Below are 18,617 nucleotides of genomic sequence, written 5' to 3' on the forward strand. Positions count from 1 at the left end.
TGACTCCAGAAAGCTTTCAAGTTACTGTGAAAAGCCCCTAGTCGCCACATTCCAGCACCTGTTCGAGGAGGCTGGTACGGGAATTGAACCATGCTGCTGGCTTGCCTTGGTCTGCTTTCAAAGCCAGTGATTTAGCCCTGTGCTAAACTAGAGTGTGAGAGCACGGTGGGAAATTAAAATGACAAGCAGATGGTCAGGGTCAAGCTTGTAGACTGAGCGGTGGTGTTCCACAAAGAGATCATCTAGTCTGTGTTTAGTCTCCCCATTGAAGAAGAGATTGCATTGTGAACATCTAGTATGGGGTGGCATGGTGGCTCAGTAGTTAGCACTGCTGCCACATGGCGCCAAGGACCCGGGTTTGATCTTGGCTCTGGGTCACTGTCCATGTGGAGTTTTGCATGTTCTCTCTGTGTATGCGTGGGTCTCACCCCCACAACCCAAGGATGTGCAGCGTAGGTGGATTGGCCACGCTAAACTGTCCCTTAATAAAAAACAATGCTGGCACAGTAGACTAAATTGAAAGAAGTACAAATAAATCACTGCCTCACCTGAAAGCCTCAGACCATGAGGAAAGAGGAGGTAAAAGGACATATAAGGAGGGCTATGGCTAGTGGTGTTCCGCAGGGATCAGTGCTGGGACCTTAGCTGTTCGTAGTATATATAAATGATTTGGAGGAAAATGTAACTGGTCTGATTAGTAAGTTTGCGGACGACACAAAGGTTGGTGGAATTGCGGGTAGCGATGAGGACTGTCAGAGGATACAGCAGGATTTAGATCATTTGGAGACTTGGGCGGCAAGATGGCAGATGGAGTTTAATCCGGACAAATGTGAGGTAATGCATTTTGGAAGTTCTAATACAGGTAGGGAATATACAGTGAATGGTAGAACCCTCAAGAGTATTGACAGTCAGAGATCTTGGTGTACAGGTCCACAGGTCACTGAAAGGGGCAACACAGGTGGAGAAGGTAGTTAAGAAGGCATACGGCATGATTGCCTTCATTGGCCGGGGCATTGAGTATAAAATTGGCAAGTCATGTTGCAGCTGTATAGAACCTTTGTTCGGCCACACTTGGAGTATTGTGTTCAATTCTGGTCGCCACACTACCAGAAGGATGTGGAGGCTTTAGAGAGGGTGCAAAAGAGATTTATCAGGATGTTGTCTGGTATGGAGGGCATTACATATGAGGAGAGGTTGAATAAACTTGGTTTGTTCTCACTGGAACGACGGAGGTTGAGGGGCGACCTGATAGAGATCTACAAAATTATGAGGGGCATAGACAGAGTGGATAGTCAGAGACTTTTTCCCAGGGTAGAGGGGTCAATTTCTCGGGGGCATAGATTTAAGGTGCGAGGGGCAAGGTTTAGAGGAGATGTATGAGGTAAGTTTTTTACACAGAGGATAGTGGGTGCCTGGAACTCGCTGCCGGAGGAGGTGGTGGAAGCAGGGACGATAGTGACGTTTAAGGGGCATCTTGACAAATACATGAATAGGATGGGAATAGAGGGATATGGATCCTGGAAGTGTAGAAGATTTTGGTTTAGATGGGCAGCATGGTTGGCACAAGCATGGAGGGCCGAAGGGCCTGTTCCTGTGCTGTACTTTTCTTTGTTCTTTGTTCTATATGTTACACCACCTGCGATTGCATGAGAAAGTGTTGGGGTGATTAAGGAATGAACAAGTGTGTTGTGGAGGGAATGGTCCCTTCAGATTGCTAACAGGGGAGGGGATGATGTGTTTGGTGGTAGCATCATGCTGTAGGTAGCAGAAATAGCAGAGGGTGATCCTCTGAATCTGGAGGCTGGTGGGGGTAGAAAGTGAGAACAAGGGTAATCCTATCATGGTTTTGAGAGGGAGGGGAAAGGGTGAGAGCAGAAGTACAGGAAATGGGTCGAGCCCCTGTCAGCCACAGTGGGGATGGGGGGTGGAATGCTGAGTTGCACAAAACTTGCCAGAATCACCATTATGAAAGGTAGCAAAATCAAAACAGAAGCAACAGCGAAACTCACACAACAGAATGGAGCCCTTTCAGGAGGCAGGATTTGAGGAAATGTTGTCAGGGTAGCTGCGGGAATCGGTGGGCTTGCAGTGAATATTGCGAGGTATCCTTTCCTCAGAAATGGAGACATAGAAGTTGAAGAAGGGAAGAGAAGAATCAGAGATGGACCATAGAAGGGAGGAAATTAGAAGGAAAATTGATGAGCGTGCGTCAACTGAAAAAATTCAAAGTGCGGATTTGGGCACGTTTGGCGGGGTGTTTCGCGACGGCCGTGTTGGTGAGATCACGGCCAGTATTCAACGGCGCTTAGTGCCAAAAATGACCCCCCACGAGAGTCTCGCTGTTACTGACTCCCTCCCCGTTTAATTCACCCGTCTCGCGCCCCAACAACTCGGCGCTAACAAAAGAGAGCTGCTGTGAAATGCCCCCTCATCACTCACTCAAGTCAACACGCTGCATACAGTGCGCGGACCTGCTCGTCACTTTAGGGATGTTAACCTGGTCAGGTTTCTCGGTGCCGTGGATGAGAGGTAAGGCCCTGCCCCCAAGGGGATCAGAGATCCAGCAGCAGGGTCAGCAATGCTACCTGGAAGGCAGTGGCAGCAGCTGTCAGTGCAGGCAGCATGATTAGTAGGACCGCCGTCCAATGTAGGAAGAAGACAAATTTCCACCAACAAGCTGCAAGGAGGAGTTACCACCTCTCTCCTGGCATCAGTTCCGCATGCCACCCCTCAAATTCCCTAACCCCCCCTCCCACAAAATCACTGGCTGACACCTTGCACTCCAGACCCCCTCCCCCACATCCGATCTTCATGCTTGTTCCTCAGAGCCCCCTTGAACCCGCCAGCACAATCCCTTCATGCCCATGTACGGCGCCCACACATGCCACCTGCTATAGGCCCCCTGACCCATCAAGCGTGGGGCTCACAATGGCCTCTCTTTCTCCCTGAAGGAGAAGGTAGCCCATTATAAACGGGGAAGGGCCAAGCTGGAGTCCCAGAGATTTGAGTCCTCACCCCCGATGAGGAACGGGCCCTGGAAATCGTGGGGTTTCCCAAGGAGAGCAGTCACTGACAGCAACGTTAGCCCATGCCAGAGAGGTGAGGATCCACTGCCCCTTCGCCCAGGTAACCTGTCTCAAATGAGTGGTTTATGTCAGACAAAATGATCCTTTCCCCTCACTGACCACATGTCCATTGTCTCGCAGAATCTGCATCTGATGAGGTCGGGCCATCCGGAGCCGTATCCCCCCCCCGCCACCCGAAAAGACCAGCTCTGAGGAGAGCTCTGAGGAGACCACCATCGAGGTGTCACAGCTCTCACCCGCATCTTCCATCAGTGCAGAGACACACATCTCGATGGATGACATTAGTGTACAGGCTTTTAGGGCACAATCTGGTGAGCACTACACAGTTGCTGATGCACATCCGGTGGATGCAGGATCATCCGGAAGTCTGCTGGATCCCACAACTCCACTGGGTCCCAGCCAGATGCAGAACCTCTGGACAAGGTTCTCCCAGAGGTGATGTAGATGATAGGAGGCAGCCGTGATTCAGGAGCGTGAGTCAGTGACATTACTGTGACTGCAAGGCTGATTGGAGGAAATGGGTGGGAGGGAAATGCGGGGGTGGGAAATGTGGGGGATGGGGGAGGGAAATGAGTGAGCAACATTACAGTGACTGCAATGCCGAATGGAGGAAACGTGTGGGGGGGGGGAGGGAAATGCAAAGGAAGGGGGGAGGGAAATGGACAGGAGGGGGGTTGGAGGGAGGAAGGGAATTGGCGGGAGGCAGAATTGGTGGGGGAGGGAGGGAAATAGGGGGTTGACCTGACGCACACCCTCATTCTAGGAGAATCTAGAGACGATGAAGACCTTCATAGTCCTCCTCGCATGTCGGACCCTTGCCACAGCCTGTCCTCCATCCTCTGGCTCCACCTCAGGCTCGTCCTTCAGCCCCTCCTGAACCGCCTCCTCCTCAGATAAGGCCGCATGTCCCTCTTCCTCCAGCATGTCGTCCCACTGTTATTCAGATTGTGAAGGGCACAGCAGACCACCACAAAGCGGGATACCCTCTGGGGAGTGTACTGCCAGAGCGGTCCAGCATTTTCAGCAGGCCGATGTACCACTCAACGACAGCACAGGTGGCAGCATAGGTCTCATTATAATGGGTCTCCGCCTCAATCTCAGGCTTTGACACTAGTGTCATTAACCATGACCTCAGTGGTATCCCTTGTCCCCCACAAGCCAACCCATCATTCTGGGGTTGACCTTGAAGACACCGGGGATCTCGGAGTGCCCCAGGATGTAGCTGTCTTGCACGCTCCCTGGGTATCGGGCACACACGTGCATGATTCAGAGGTGGTGGTTGCACACGATCTGAACATTCAGGGAGTGAAACCCTTGCTGTTGATATAGAGCACTCCCTGATGCCCAGGTGCTTGCAGGGCAACATGCATGCCATTGATTGCCCCCTGGACCTGGGGCATCTCGGTGATGGCAGCAAAACCTGCAGCCAGGGCAGCTTGATGGCCTGGTCCAGCTCAAAGGTGATATAGCTGGGCTGTAGATTACGATATGCCACACAGGTCCCTGTTCGAGCCCTGGAATGGCCATTCAGGGCTGCAGTGACCTGTACGGCCACCAGAAATGGGTGTCCTCCTTCTCCAAGGGGTGCCAAGTCCACAAGGCCGTACTTATTTCTGCATCACATGGTGTCCATTAGCTCATTGAATGACGAACGACGCCTGTACACCTTGGGCCACTGCTAGCCTCCCCTTCATGATTCCGCCTCAGCCTGATGGTCGCCGGGTCTACAGGGTGTGCGGTGGCCCTCTGAAAATGGGTTGCCGATTCCAGCCCGTGTTGATATTGCTGCCATTTGCCTTCCTTGGCTGCCACGAGCAGAGCGAGGACAGCTTCCACAGGATCGATTCCACCAGACATCGTTATATCTGTAAGGATTGGAGAAGGAGAGAAACAGACATTTAATTAGGGCTTCCTCCCTGGGACCCTCAAATCCCCCAAGCCTCCCCCATCCTCTCAGAGTGCCATCCAGTGAGCCAGTTGTGCTGGCAAACCTTGTTCTGCACACTCACTCCCAGTCACATCATGTGCCCCTAGACCCCAAACCTCTGCCGGGAACATTAGGGAGACCGTGTTCAGCTGGCCTCCGTTGATCCACACACTTACCATTTGGTCGCTAGAAGACCCACAGTGGTGAAGCCCTGCTCATTAGTGTTTGAATGTTGCCAGCTGCCTCTATGGCGCTCCAAGAGTTCAGGCACACTGTTCAGGCATCAAGGTTTGCTGGACATGCTGTGCACTAATCATTCTCTGAGACATGGCACGTATGTCCTCGAGGAGACACTTGAGAGTTGAGGAGCATAAAGTGAGCTACCACAACTAACAAGACTAATTCCTCATTTGAAATAGCCTTCAGCTTTGAATGTAAAGGCTGCTCACAGTCAAAGGGAGTGAAATTGAATTTCAAGATACAAGCGGCAGCAGGGCTCTGTCCTGGAAGCGTTCAGTGCCCCAGTGTCAGGCTGGCAGCGCCAAGGTGTTCGGGTGGCACCAGCAGTGCCAGGGTGCCACCCTGGCCAGAGCCGACCACTCGGGGGCCTCCAATCACCTGGGAGCCCCCCCAAGTGCTGGGAGTTCTGGTCCCCGTTTGTGGGGACCACAATGGGTGGGGCCCAGATCGCGACGTCTCATAAGATCTGGTTAGATCTTGCGAGGTGTAACGATGGTCAGGAATCCAGGGCGAGGCCTCTCCCGGGGTCTACCGGCCCCAACTCGCCCCGATTCCGGTGGGACACGCCTGGAAAATCGGGCCCTAAGAGTGGGTAAGTCCTGATGGAGGGAGAATACTGGATTCCATTGTGGCCTCTGTTAAATGGGTGAGGAGACACAAAATGGGAACACCCTGCTCCAATTGATAGAAATGTAAATGCCGTCACTGTTCCTGTGGAGTTTGCACATTCTCCCCATGTTTGCGTGGGTTTCGCCCCCACAACCAAGATGTGCAGGGTAGGTGGATTGCCCACATTAAATTGCCCCTTAATTGGAAAAAATGAATTGGGTACACTAAATTTAAAAAAAAAGAAATGTAAATGCCCTAGCAGCATTGCAAGTAAAGAATCAATTCAGAAATTAAGGTTTTAACATGACCTCAACGAACGTTACCTCAACAGGTGGACACATGTTTGAACATAAGAAATAGGAGCAGAAGTAGATCACACAGCCTCTCAAGCCTGATCCATCATTCATTCATATCAGGGCTGAACATCTAAGTCAACTCCATTTGCAGCCTTGTTCCCTTATCTCTTGATTCCTTTAGTGTCCAAAAATATATCGATCTGTCTTAAATATTCTCACCGAGTATTCAAAGCTCTCTGCGTAAAGCAATTTCTCTTCATCTCAGACTTAACTGGATGACTCCTTATCCCGAAGTCTAGACTCTCCTGCCAGCAGAAAAAGGAACACAGTATCTGTCTGTCAAGCCCCCTAATAATTGTTTACATTTTAATGAGATCATCTCTCGTTCTTCTAAACTCCAAACAATGTAAAGCTCATTCTATTCACTCTTTACTCATAGGAATCAATCTAGTTAATCTTTACTGCCCTCCCTCTAAGGCAACTATGGACCTTCCTAAGGTAAATAGGCTAAAATTGTACAGAGTGCTCGAGGTTTAGCCTCACTTTATTTCTATATCATTGGAAATATATAATTCCTTACTCATATACTACAAAACCCTTTACATTAAAGGCTAACACATACAATTTGCATTTCTAATTGCTTATTGTATTTATATGTTCACTTTCTGTGATTAGTGTACAAGGGCCCCCAAACCTCACTTCGTAACAACATTTGTTAGTGACTCTCCTGCCAAAGTGGATAATTCCACACTTTCCCACATCAAACTCCATTTTTGCCCAATTTTTTAACCAGCTTATATCTATTTGCAGTATCTTTACATCCTCTTCATTGCTTACTTTCCCGCCTAACTTTATATTATCTGCAAACTTGAATATATTACACTGGGTCCCCTCATCCAAGTGATTGATATATATTTAAAGAGCTGAGACCTGTAAGATTTTAGGGTTTTGGGGTATAAAACTCTTGTAATTAAAATTTTTAAGTTCCAACTTCTTAATTTCAAACACTACGGTCCTCAGTTGTTCTTGACCTGAAAAGGTACAATTAATTTATGAACCAAGTAGAATTTAATAAGTAAGATTTTACAGATACTTAAAACAGCAAAGACATGAAGACCCTCATCACTCAAGTTCCCAGGAGTCCTTGAGTGATGCCAGCACAGGCGATTACTTTTTTCTTTTCTGTCTTTGAAGTGATATTTAAATGCATCCAGAAGAGTCACGCCCCAGAAGCCATGGTGACACTGTGCCAACAAAGACTCCAACTTTTATCCCATTATCTCCTTATTCCAAAATCCCTTATTTGGAAATAATTCAAATTCACCTTTTTCATTGTTTTAGGCTGTGAGTCATCTCATATCACCTCACCTAAGTAACTAGAGGCCATGTAGACTAAAGACAAATGTTCAACCCTTATTTCCTTGGCCCCTAGAGTTTGCATTCCATTGCGAACAAATACCACATTTCCTTCAGATAGAGAATGATTACAATAAATAATTTTGCCTTACTAATATAGGTTCCTCACTCTCGTTAGACTTTTGCAGAATTCTGACAGTAGAGTTGTGGTGAATTTGCGTACAAGTCAGTTAAAGCCCCAAATAACAGAATCAGGTTAGAAACTTAACATTATCCCATCCACTTCTGGGTTTTACCAGGGCGAGTTTAAAGGCCAGGGGAAAACCCCCTCTGGATAGATTGGTTGAGTAATTTAAATATTCAAGGAGGCAATTCCCTCAGGAATTAACCCAACATTCTAGCTTTAACAAGCAGAACATGGGTTTCCCGAGCTGTCTAAAACGCCTCAAGCTAAGCAAGGCAAGAGCACTGTGGAGAGCCACTGGCAAGGGAACCAGCAGCCTGGGAATTGTTTCAATCGATAATTGAGTCTCTGTATTACTGTTTGTGGGAAAGACTTGTGCTCACAGCACTCTGCCAGAGACACTCTGAGTTAGAAGTGCTGCACCTCAAACTACTCCTGTCACTTCTCACCTGGAGGAGGTGCTCATGGGGATGTACTGGTGCTGCCATGACTTCACTCAGCCCTACCGACTGATTTGATGCTGTCTTTGTGAACTTGGTAAGACGTCTTACAACACTAGGTTAAAGTCCAACAGATTTATTTGGAATCACTAGCTTTCGGAGCGCATGATGAAGGAGCTTCACTCCAAAAGCTAGGGATTCCAAATAAACCTGTTGGACTTTAACCTGGTGTTGTAAGACTTCTTACTGTGTCACCCCAGTCCAACGCCGGCATCTCCACATCATTTGAGAACTTGGACCAGATAGGTCCAGTCAATATGTTCACTTGTCACACGCCAAAGAAAATGCATTTAGTTGCAAGAGCTGTCACATTATTCAAAGGGCTCGGCACCCAACTTGCTGGTAAGGCAACTTAGAATAATGTTTACTATTGGAAAGTCTCTGAAAGCACGATGGAGTGCTTTTGGAGGTGTTGTGGTGAGTTCCTGGATTTGGCAGACAATATTGTTTCATCCTCACAAAGGAGAACAGTCAATCTGGTGGCGTGTCCATACCAAGACTGAAAGTAAGAACACAGAAAGGGGAAGGAGGTGGCGGGATTGTCTTATGAGAAAAGATTAAGGCGACGTGGCCTGTATTCTCTAGAGTTTAGAAGAATAAGAGGTCATTTTGAGAGGAATAAAAAATTCTTACATGGCTCGACAGGATAAATGCAGGAAGAATGTTTCCCCCGGTTGGCAAGGGGTGGTCTAGAACCAGGGGACACAGTCTCAGAATAAGACGTAGCCCATTTAGGACTGAGCTGATGGGGAATTTCTTCAATCAGAGCATGGTACATCTTTGGAATTCCCTACCTCGGTGGGATATGGAGGCTCAGTGTTGGCATATGTTCAAAGCAGAGATCAAAAGAATTCTCAATGTCAATGGCATTAAGGGATATGGGAATAGTTTGGGGAGATGGCATTGAGGTAAAACATCTAATTAAATGGTAGAACAGGTTCGCGGGGCTCAATAGTCTAGTACTACTCATGCATCCCTATGTGTGGAGGAAAGCAAGAGGTCCATGGTCAGGGTGAGGTTGAGCTGGAAGTTGAGAAGGCCTCACTATTCGCAGCATACTGGATGCTACAGGCAATGGCATAGTTGACCCCATGATACAGGAAACCATCTCTTCTGTAGGGCATAGCAGATGCAGTCATCCTTACCTTTATGTGTTAACTCTAGAAGTCAAATTAGAAATATTGGGAATATAACCTTGATTAGTTTAGGGATTTGCACCATCAGGTTGATCAAGACCTTTTCCTGCTGGCTGAATTCTAATTCCAGCTCCCTTCCTTGTTTTATTCCCAGATGAGAGGGATTTGTTGGTGCAGCTCCCTGACAAGATGAGACTGGATATCGCCATCGATGTTAACTACAGCATCATCAGTAAAGTTGCATTGTTTCAGGTATGGAGATAGCCAAAAGGAACTTGCCTAAAGGAATGTTTGTTCATATCGTAGGGAATAAGGAGCTGGAACTTGCACAAATGAATGAGCAAAGCTGCGGGGAACATTAAAGCCTTTGCAGGTGTCCCGATGTTCCATTTCCCCCACTGTTAAGAGACAAGAGTGACATTTGCACATAACTTTGCACTTCAGATGTGTTGAAACAAACTTGACTGTTCTGTAGCTAAGATGCTGAGAATTTCCAATTTGTTTAGTTTTGTGCAACAGTGATCCTGCGTAGAATGGAGGAGAATCTGAACCCCCAAGAATATGTAGGTTGGGAATAGCTGGGCAGAGAGATGAAAGTTTGTGATTCTAGAACAGAAGTGTAACTTGGATCGAATGTGTCCACTTCCAGATGTAACAGAGACACATTTGTTTACTACACGCTGAAATCGAAGTTTTAATAATTAGTTGTGACAATGAATATATTGGAGGCATTAGTGAGCTCTTTTCAAATCAATTTTAAATCAGTACTGGTTTCCCGGGGCTTGGGAAATTGAGCAGGTAAACAGAAGTGAACTTCAGCAACTGTTCAGGTAGATATTGTCATTGTCACATCTGAATAAAACCTCACTTACTGAACTTAATGGGTGGAATCATCTCCTCCCACCAGAGGCAGGGTTCCTGGCAGGCGAGGGCAGATGATATATCGGGAGTTGAAAAATAATTTTCCCAACAACAGGAAATAATGGTGGAGACTTGCAGTCCCGACCGTCATGGCAGGTTAATGACAGGTAGCCATTCTTGCCAGAGGCCAGAATAGTTTTTTTTTATATAAATAATTTTTATTAAGGTTTTCACAGAATATCAATAACAAAATGGAAAAGGAACCCAACAGGGTTAAATATAAAACACAGTCAAAAAAAAACATCCCTCCATACCCCACTCCCCCTGTACATAAATAATAAATTAACACCCCAACTTAACACAAAGCCAACATAGCAAATAGATACACCCCCTCAGATCCCCCAGTGTAAATAAACATAAATAAAGTCCCGTTCCCCCCCCCCCCCCCCGAGTTGCTGCTGTCATTGACCAATGTCTACCTTTCTGCCAGGAAGTCTAAGAACGGTTACCACCGCCTGAAGAACCCTTACACAGCCCCTCTCAAGGCGAATTTCACCCTCTCCAACTTAATAAACCCCGCCATATCGTTCATCCAGGATTCCACTCTTGGGGGCCTCGCGGCCTTCCACTGAAGAAGAATCCTCCGCCAGGCTACCAGGGACGCAAAGGCCAGAATACCGGCCTCTTTCGCCTCCTGCACTCCCGGCTCCTCTGCCACCCCAAATATTGCGAGCCCCCAGCCCGGTTTGACCCTGGATCCTACCACCCTCGACACCGTCCTCGCTACGCCCTTCCAAAATTCCTCCAGCGCTGGGCATGCCCAGAACATATGGGTGTGGTTTGCTGGGCTCCCTGAGCACCTGACACACCTGTCCTCGCCCCAAAAAACCGGCTCATCCTTGTCCCGGTCATGTGTGCCCTGTGCAGCACCTTAAACTGTATGAGGCTGAGCCTCGCGCACAAAGATGAAGAGTTCACCCTCCCTAGGGCATCTGCCCGCGTCCCTTCCTCGATATCCTCTCCCAACTCCTCCTCCCACTTACCTTTCACCTCCACCACCGCGGCCTCCTCCTCCTCCTGCATCACCTGGTAAGTTTCCGAGATCTTCCCCACTCCCACCCACCCCCCCCGAGAGCACCCTGTCCTGAACTGTGTGTGGCAGTGGCCACGGGAATTCCACCACATGCCGTCTGGCAAACGCCCTTACCTGTAAGTACCTGAAGGTTTTCCCCGGGGGGGAGCCCGTACTTCTCCTCCAGCTCACCTAGGCTCGCGAACGTCCCTTCCACAAACAGGTCCCCCAACTTTTGTATCCCTGCCCTGTGCCACCCCAAAAACCCTCCATCTGTCCTCCCTGGGACGAACCGGTGGTTCCCCCGTATTGGGGTCCACACCGAGACCCCAACTTCCCCCCTGTGCCGCCTCCACTGCCCCCAGATTTTGAGGGGAGCCGTCACTACCGGGCTCGTGGTATACCTACTTGGAGGGAGCGGCAGCGGCGCCGTTGCCAGCGCCCCCAGACTCGTACCCACACAGGACGCCGCCTCCAGCCTCTTCCATGCAGCCCCCTCCCCCTCCATCACCCACTTGCGCACCATCGTCGCATTGGCGGCTCAGTAGTACCCACAGAGGTTGGGCAGCGCCAGCCCCCCCTATCTCTACTCCGCTCCAGGAACACCCTTCTCACCCTCGGAGTCCCTCGCGCCCACACAAACCCCATTATGCTCCTGTTGACCCGCCTAAAAAGGCCTTCGGGATAAACACGGGGAGGCACTGGAACAGGAACAAAAACCTTGGGAGCACCGTCATTTTGACTGACTGCACCCTACCCGCCAAGGACAGCGGCAACGCGTCCCACCTCTTGAACTCCTCCTCCATTTGCTCCACCAGCCTTGTGAAATTAAGCCTATGCAGGGCCCCCCAGCTCCTGGCCACCTGGACCCCCAAATACCTGAAGCTCCTCTCCGCCCTTTTTAGTGGGAGCACGCCAATCCTCCTCTCCTGGTCCCCTGGGTGAACCACGAACAGCTCGCTCTTCCCCATGTTCAGCTTGTACCCCTAGAAATCCCCGAATTCCCTGAGGATCCTCATTACCTCCGGCATTCCCCCACCAGGTCCGCCACATATAACAGCAAGTCGTCCGCATAGAGCGACACCCTATGCTCCTCCCCACCCCGCACCAACCTCTTCCAGTTCCTCAACCCCTTCAGTGCCATAGCCAGGGGTTCAATCGCCAGTGCGAAGAGCAGGGGGACAGGGGACACCCCTGCCTCGTCCCTCGGTGCAACCGAAAGTACTCAGACCCCCTGTTCATGGCCACACTCGCCATCGGGACCTCATACCACAGCCTGACCCACCTGACAAACCCCTCCCCAAACCCAAACCTCTTCAGCACCTCTCACAGGTACCCCCACTCTACCCTATCGAAGGCTTTCTCAGCGTCCATCGCCACCACTATCTCCGCCTCCCCCTCCCTCGCCGGCATCATGATAACGTTCAGAAGCCTCCGCACATTCGCGTTCAACTGCCTCCCCTTCACGAACCCCGTCTGGTCTTCGTGGATGACCTGCGGCACACAATCCTTAATCCTCGTGGCTAAGATCTTCGCCAGCACCTTGGCATCGACGTTTAGCAACAAAATCGGCCTGTAAAACCCATACTGCAGGGGATCCTTGTCCCGCTTCAGGATCAAGGAGATCTGTGCCCGGGACATCGTCGGGGGCAAAGCCCCCCCCTCCATTGCCTCATTAAAGGTCCTAACTAGCAACGGGCCCAACAGATCCATATATTTTTTATAGAATTCGACCGGGAAACCGTCCGGCCCCGGTGCCTTCCCCGCCTGCATGCTTCCTATCCCTTTGGACAGCTCCTCCAGCCTAATTGGGGCATCCAATCCCGCCACCAGTCCCTCCTCCACCTTCGGAAACCTCAATTGGTCCAGAAAGCGGCCCATCCCTCCCTCCTCCAGTGGGGGCTCGGACCGATACAATTCCTCAAAAATGTCCCTGAAGACCCCATTGATGCCATCCCCACTCCGCACCACACTCCCTCCCCTGTCCTTAACTCCCCCGATCTCCCTAGCTGCATCCCGCTTCCGAAGCTGATGCGCCAGCATCCGGCTTGCCTTTTCCCCTTACTCATAAATCGCCCCCTTGGCCTTCCTCCACTGCACCTCCACCTTCCTGGTGGTCACTAGGTCGAATTCAGCCTGGAGGCTGCACCTCTTCCTCAACAGTCCTTCCTCAGGCACCTCCGCATACCTCCTGTCTACCCTCACCATCTCCCCCACCAGCCTCTCCCTCTTCCTCTGCTCCCTCCTCTCCTTGTGGGCCCTCATGGAGATCAGCTCTCCCCTAATCACCGCCTTCAGCGCCCCCCATACCATCCCCACTCGGACCTCCCTGTTATCGTTGGCCTCCAGGTCCATCTCAGACCTGCTCACTCACCTCCTCGTCCGCCAACAGCCCCACCTCCAAACGCCACAATGGGCGCTGGTCCCTCTCCTCCCCCAGCTCTAAGTCCACTCAATGCGGGGCGTGACCCGAAATGGCTATCGCCGACTACTCAGTATACTCTGCTCTCGCTATCAGCGCCCTGCTCAAAATAAAAAAGTCGATCCGGGAATAAGCCTTATGGACATGTGAGAAGAATGAAAATTCCCTAGCCCCAGGCCTTGCAAATCTCCAAGGGTCCACCCCTCCCATCTGGTCCATAAACCCCCTCAGCACCTTAGTCGCCGCTGGCTTCCTACCCGTCCTAGACCTGGAGCGATCCAGTGCCGGATCCAACACCGTGTTAAAGTCTCCCCTCATTATCAGGCCCTTCACTTACATATCTGGGATCCGACCCAACATGCGCCGCATAAAACCCGCATCATCCCAGTTCGGGGCATACACATTGACCAGTACCACCCTCTCTCCCTGCAGCTTACCACTTACCATTACGTACCTACCGCCATTGTCTGCCACAATGCTCGGCGCCTCGAATGACACCTTCTTTCCCACCAAGATCGCCACCCCTCGATTTTTGGCATCCAGCCCCGAATGAAACACCTGACCTACCCACCCTTTCCTCAGTCTTACCTGGTCTGCCACCTTCAGGTGTGTCACCTGGAGCATGACCACATCCGCCTTCAGCCCCTTCAGGTGCGCGAACACGCAAGCCTGCTTGACCGGCCCGTTCAGTCCCCTTACATTGCAGGTTATCAGCCAGATCAGGGGGCTACCCACCTACCCACCCCCCTCCCCCGCCGACTAGCCATAACCCCTCCTCGGCCAGCCACGCGCCCGCACCACGCGCCCGCACCCCACGCCCGGCACGTTCCCCACGGCGGCAGACCCCTGGCTCGACCCCCCCCACTCGCTCCAGCTCCCCCTTGACCATAGCAGCAGCAACTCGATTCCCCCCCCCCGCCCCCGGCTAGGACCCCTCCTAGTTGCTTTACTCCCCCCAATGCATTCAGGTCAGCTGACACCTGCTGATCCCGGCCACTCCCGCCTCTCCTTCGACTCCTTCCATTGTGTGACACACCCTCCTCTTCCATTCCCCTTCCGCAGGCTCTCCACCTCCCCCTTCCATCCCAAGCGCGGGAAACAACCCTCGCTTCCCCGCCCCCTGTAGTCTTCAGCACGGGAAAAAGCCCGCGCTTACCACCTATCCGGCCCCACCACCTCTGACACAGCTCCTTTTACAGGCCCAGTCCCCTCACCCCCGACTCGGGCCTCCCCCTCCCCCGCGGGGCCCCATCACACTACCGACCATCTACCCCTGTTCCATTTGCTTACTCCCCTCCAAGAGCCCCCCCCGACCAACCCAACCAAAACAGTGCCCAAACCGCCCTAACCACCCTCACCAAACCAGAAAGAAAAAAACAAGAGCAAAGGACCCCCCCTCAAAAAGTAACATATTAACCGCAATCCCTAAACGCCCATCCTGACCCTCAATCTGTGTCCAACTTCTCGGCCTGAACAAAGGTCCACGCCTCCTCCGGAGACTCAGCGAGTTCAACATGGTGTCCACATAGACCCCCACGTCCGGCCCCTCCAGCCCCTCCGGGAGGCCCAGAATCCGCAAGTTCTTCCGCCTCAACCGATTCTCCATCTCCTCGAACCGCTCCTGCCATTTGTTGTGGAGCGCCTCGTGCGCCTCCACCTTTGCCGCCAGGCCTAAGATCTCGTCCTCGTTGTCGGAGATCTTTTGTCGAGCCTCGCGGATCGCCACCCCCTGGGCCGTCTGTGTCTCCAGCAGCTTATCGATAGAAGCCTTCATCGGCTCAATCAGGTCCGCTTTAATCTCCCTGAAGCAGCGCTGAATAACCTCCTGTTGCTCCTGCGCCCACTGCATCCACGCTGCCTGGTCCCCGCCCGCCACCATTTTGTTCTTCTTCCCTCGCACCTTCTTCGGGTCCACCACCACGTTTTTAGTCGCCCCGCTCCGAGTAAAAGCCATATATTGTCTGGGAACTATTGTACTCTCCTTCCCACAGCGGGAAATGTCAAAAAAATGCCGTTGGGGGCCCTGAAAAGAGCCCAAAAGTCAGTTTTTTGCAGGAGCTGCCGAATGTGCGACTTAGCTCCGCATAGCCGCAACCAGAAGCCGAGGCCAGAATAGTTGGGATTCAAACGAACACCAGACCAGAATTCCAACCCCCACGCCCCAAACAATCGACTGTGCCACCAGGGGGATTTCACACTGGTCCAGAAATGTACAGGCCAACATGGCATTTGGAAGTCTGGACTTACCTGGATGGACACATGATGTACCAAGTGGAGCTTGGAGTCAATGTTGGAACTAAGAGCTGCAAGTGGAGCCTAACACAGCAAGTGGACAAGTAGTGCCTCGCTCAAATGGAGAACCCAGCAACAGGCCTGCAGCTGTGTCATAATATACACCAATATATCATGGTGCAGACACACACACTGATGGACACACAGTGGGACCAATCAACACACACAACACCGCAGCCAATCACCAGTTAGAGCACACGCACTATAAAGACAGGGGGCATCAGAGTTCCCGCTCATTCGAGCTGCAGCTTCCTAGTAGGACAGAGCTCACAGCCTGCAGCACAGACATTCACCATGTGCTGAGTGCGTCGACTGGTTAGGACAAGGCAAAGGTCTTTAGTTAAAGCTAGTATCGTGTTAACCCACAGTGAGAGTATGTTAAACTGTTAATGACTCAATAAAATAGTGTTGCACTATTTCAAGTGTTGGTGACCTGTATGTGTTCCACGGATCCAGAGCGTCCAACACAACATGATACCAGGAGTTGAGGGATATTAGCACTTCTTAGACCTACCTGCAAGTGATCTGCCTTCCGCCAGCATTCCGTCATCCTGCAACATGGACAACATCTGCCCACCGCCGCCGCTCTGCATCGCCAGCAACCTAGGGGCCAACTGGAAGGTATTCAAACAGCGCTTCCAGCTCTTCCTTGAGGCCACAGACTGGGAGGATGCCTCGGATACCAGGAAGATTGCTATCCTCCTATCCACGGCCGGGGACCATGCCATCCACATTTTCAATTCTCTCACCCTTGCGGATGATGAACATAAAACAAAGTTCAGGACGGTCCTCCTCAAGTTTGACACTCACTGCAGGATAGAGGTGAATGAAAGTTTTGAGCGCTACATGTTCCAACAGCGTTTGCAGGGTAAGGATGAACCTTTCCAATCCTTTCTCACTCACCTCCGCATCCTTGCACATTCTTGCAGCTTCGAGCCCACCTCCGACTCCATGATAGGCGACCAGATCGTTTTCAGTGTTCAGTCGGACCCCCTAAGACAGCAGCTCCTCAAAGTAAAGCAGCTCACCCTAGCGACCGTCATTGAGACCTGTGTCCTACACGAAAACGCCATGAGTCGGTATTCCCACATCCAAGCGGTTGAAACGGCGCAGCAAGGTCCCCACGAGGCGGAACGGGTCCAAGCAATTGAGCAACTCCAGGGCCTCAGCCTGGATGAGGGCGGCCATTTTGTGCGCTTTTCGCGGACTCCCGCGTTTGTGCGCTCCAAACGGGGGACGGCGACGTCGAAGAACGTAATGCGCAGGTGCGCACCATGCACGACCGCACCGCGCATGCGCGGTGGTGCAGCGAACGTGCTGATGCTACGACGTGCGGCAACTATGGCTCCGCCCATTTAAAACGGCAATACCCTGCCAAATCTCGACAATGCCAAAGATGTGGCAGACGTGGCCACTATGCTGCCTTATGCTAAGCAGCTCAGCCTGCCAATTCTTATCGCTTCAGTCAGCCTCACAGGAATGTCCGGGCAATTCAACCCACAGTCACTGAGTCCAATGCGGACCACCCACACAGCAGTGACACCGAGGACCCGAAGGTGCCTTTTCGAGTCGGTGTCATGACAAAAAACAGGGTGTCCCTGTAGCAAAGACACCAGCCGCTGTCGGTATACAGCATCGATCCAGACGATGAGTGGTGTGCCACCCTGATGGTCAACTGGTCCCAAATACGATTCCGCCTGGACACTGGTGCCTCCGCCAATCTCATTGCGCGGTCTGACCTCCGAAGCCTTCGTGTCAAACCAGCCATCCTTCCATCAGCCTGCCAGCTATTGGATTATAATGGCAATGCCATTGATGCCAGCGGCTCCTGCCAACTTGAAGTGACGCACAGGTCACGCAAAGCCATCCTTCTTTTTGAAATCGTGGGCTCCTCGAAAGCCTCCCTGTTTGGCGCGCAGGCATGCAAGCTGTTGAACCTAGTTCAGAGAGTTCACTCTCTCGCTCCTGATAACACGTCTGCCTTTCAGGACACCGACTTCAGGGCGCAACTCGACGCCATCATCAACCAGCACCACAACGTCGTCGAAGGCATGGGCATGCTCAAAAACACCTACAAGATCTTATTGAAACAGAATGCCACGCCTGTAGTGCAAGCACCTCACAGGGTCCCAGCACCGCTCAAGGACCGCCTCAAGCAGCAGCTGCAGGACCTCCAGGACCAAGGAGTGATTTCCAGAGTCACGGAACCAACCGACTGGGTCAGTTCCATGGTATGTGTAAAAAAGCCTTCCGGCGAATTGAGAATTTGCATTGATCCCAAGGATCTAAATCGCAATATCATGAGGGAGCATTATCCAATTTACAAGCGCGAAGAGATCACATGCGAGATGGCTCGCGCCAAGCTCTTCACCAAACTCAATGCCTCAAAAGGATTCTGGCAAGTCCAGCTCGACAAATCCAGCAGGAAACTGTCTACATTTAATACCCCCTTTGGCAGATATTGTTACAACAGGATGCCGTTTGGGATCATATCTGCTTCAGAAGTGTTCCATAGGATTATGAAACAAATGATGGAAGGCATTGAAGGTGTTCGCGTCTATGTCGACGACATAATTATTTGGTCCACCACCCCGCAGGAGCATGTTAGTCGCCTCCAGCGCGTATTCAAACGTATA

The 18,617-nt window shown here is 51.3% G+C and overlaps 1 protein-coding gene across 4 annotated transcripts in view; it reads left to right on the forward strand.

Annotated features, from left to right (window-relative positions):
- Positions 1-18,617, forward strand: part of LOC140430804 (cyclic nucleotide-gated channel beta-1-like) — a 332,757-nt gene that overhangs the window by 273,631 nt on the left and 40,509 nt on the right. For all 4 annotated transcript variants that reach the window (XM_072518506.1, XM_072518507.1, XM_072518508.1 and 1 more), the window contains one exon: positions 9,489-9,586. In XM_072518506.1, coding sequence (XP_072374607.1) covers positions 9,489-9,586 — 98 coding nt within the window. The remainder of the gene's footprint in view (positions 1-9,488; positions 9,587-18,617) is intronic.

The sequence above is a fragment of the Scyliorhinus torazame genome, chromosome 10 (genome assembly GCF_047496885.1).
Source record: "Scyliorhinus torazame isolate Kashiwa2021f chromosome 10, sScyTor2.1, whole genome shotgun sequence".
NCBI classification, from domain to species: Eukaryota; Metazoa; Chordata; class Chondrichthyes; order Carcharhiniformes; family Scyliorhinidae; genus Scyliorhinus; species Scyliorhinus torazame.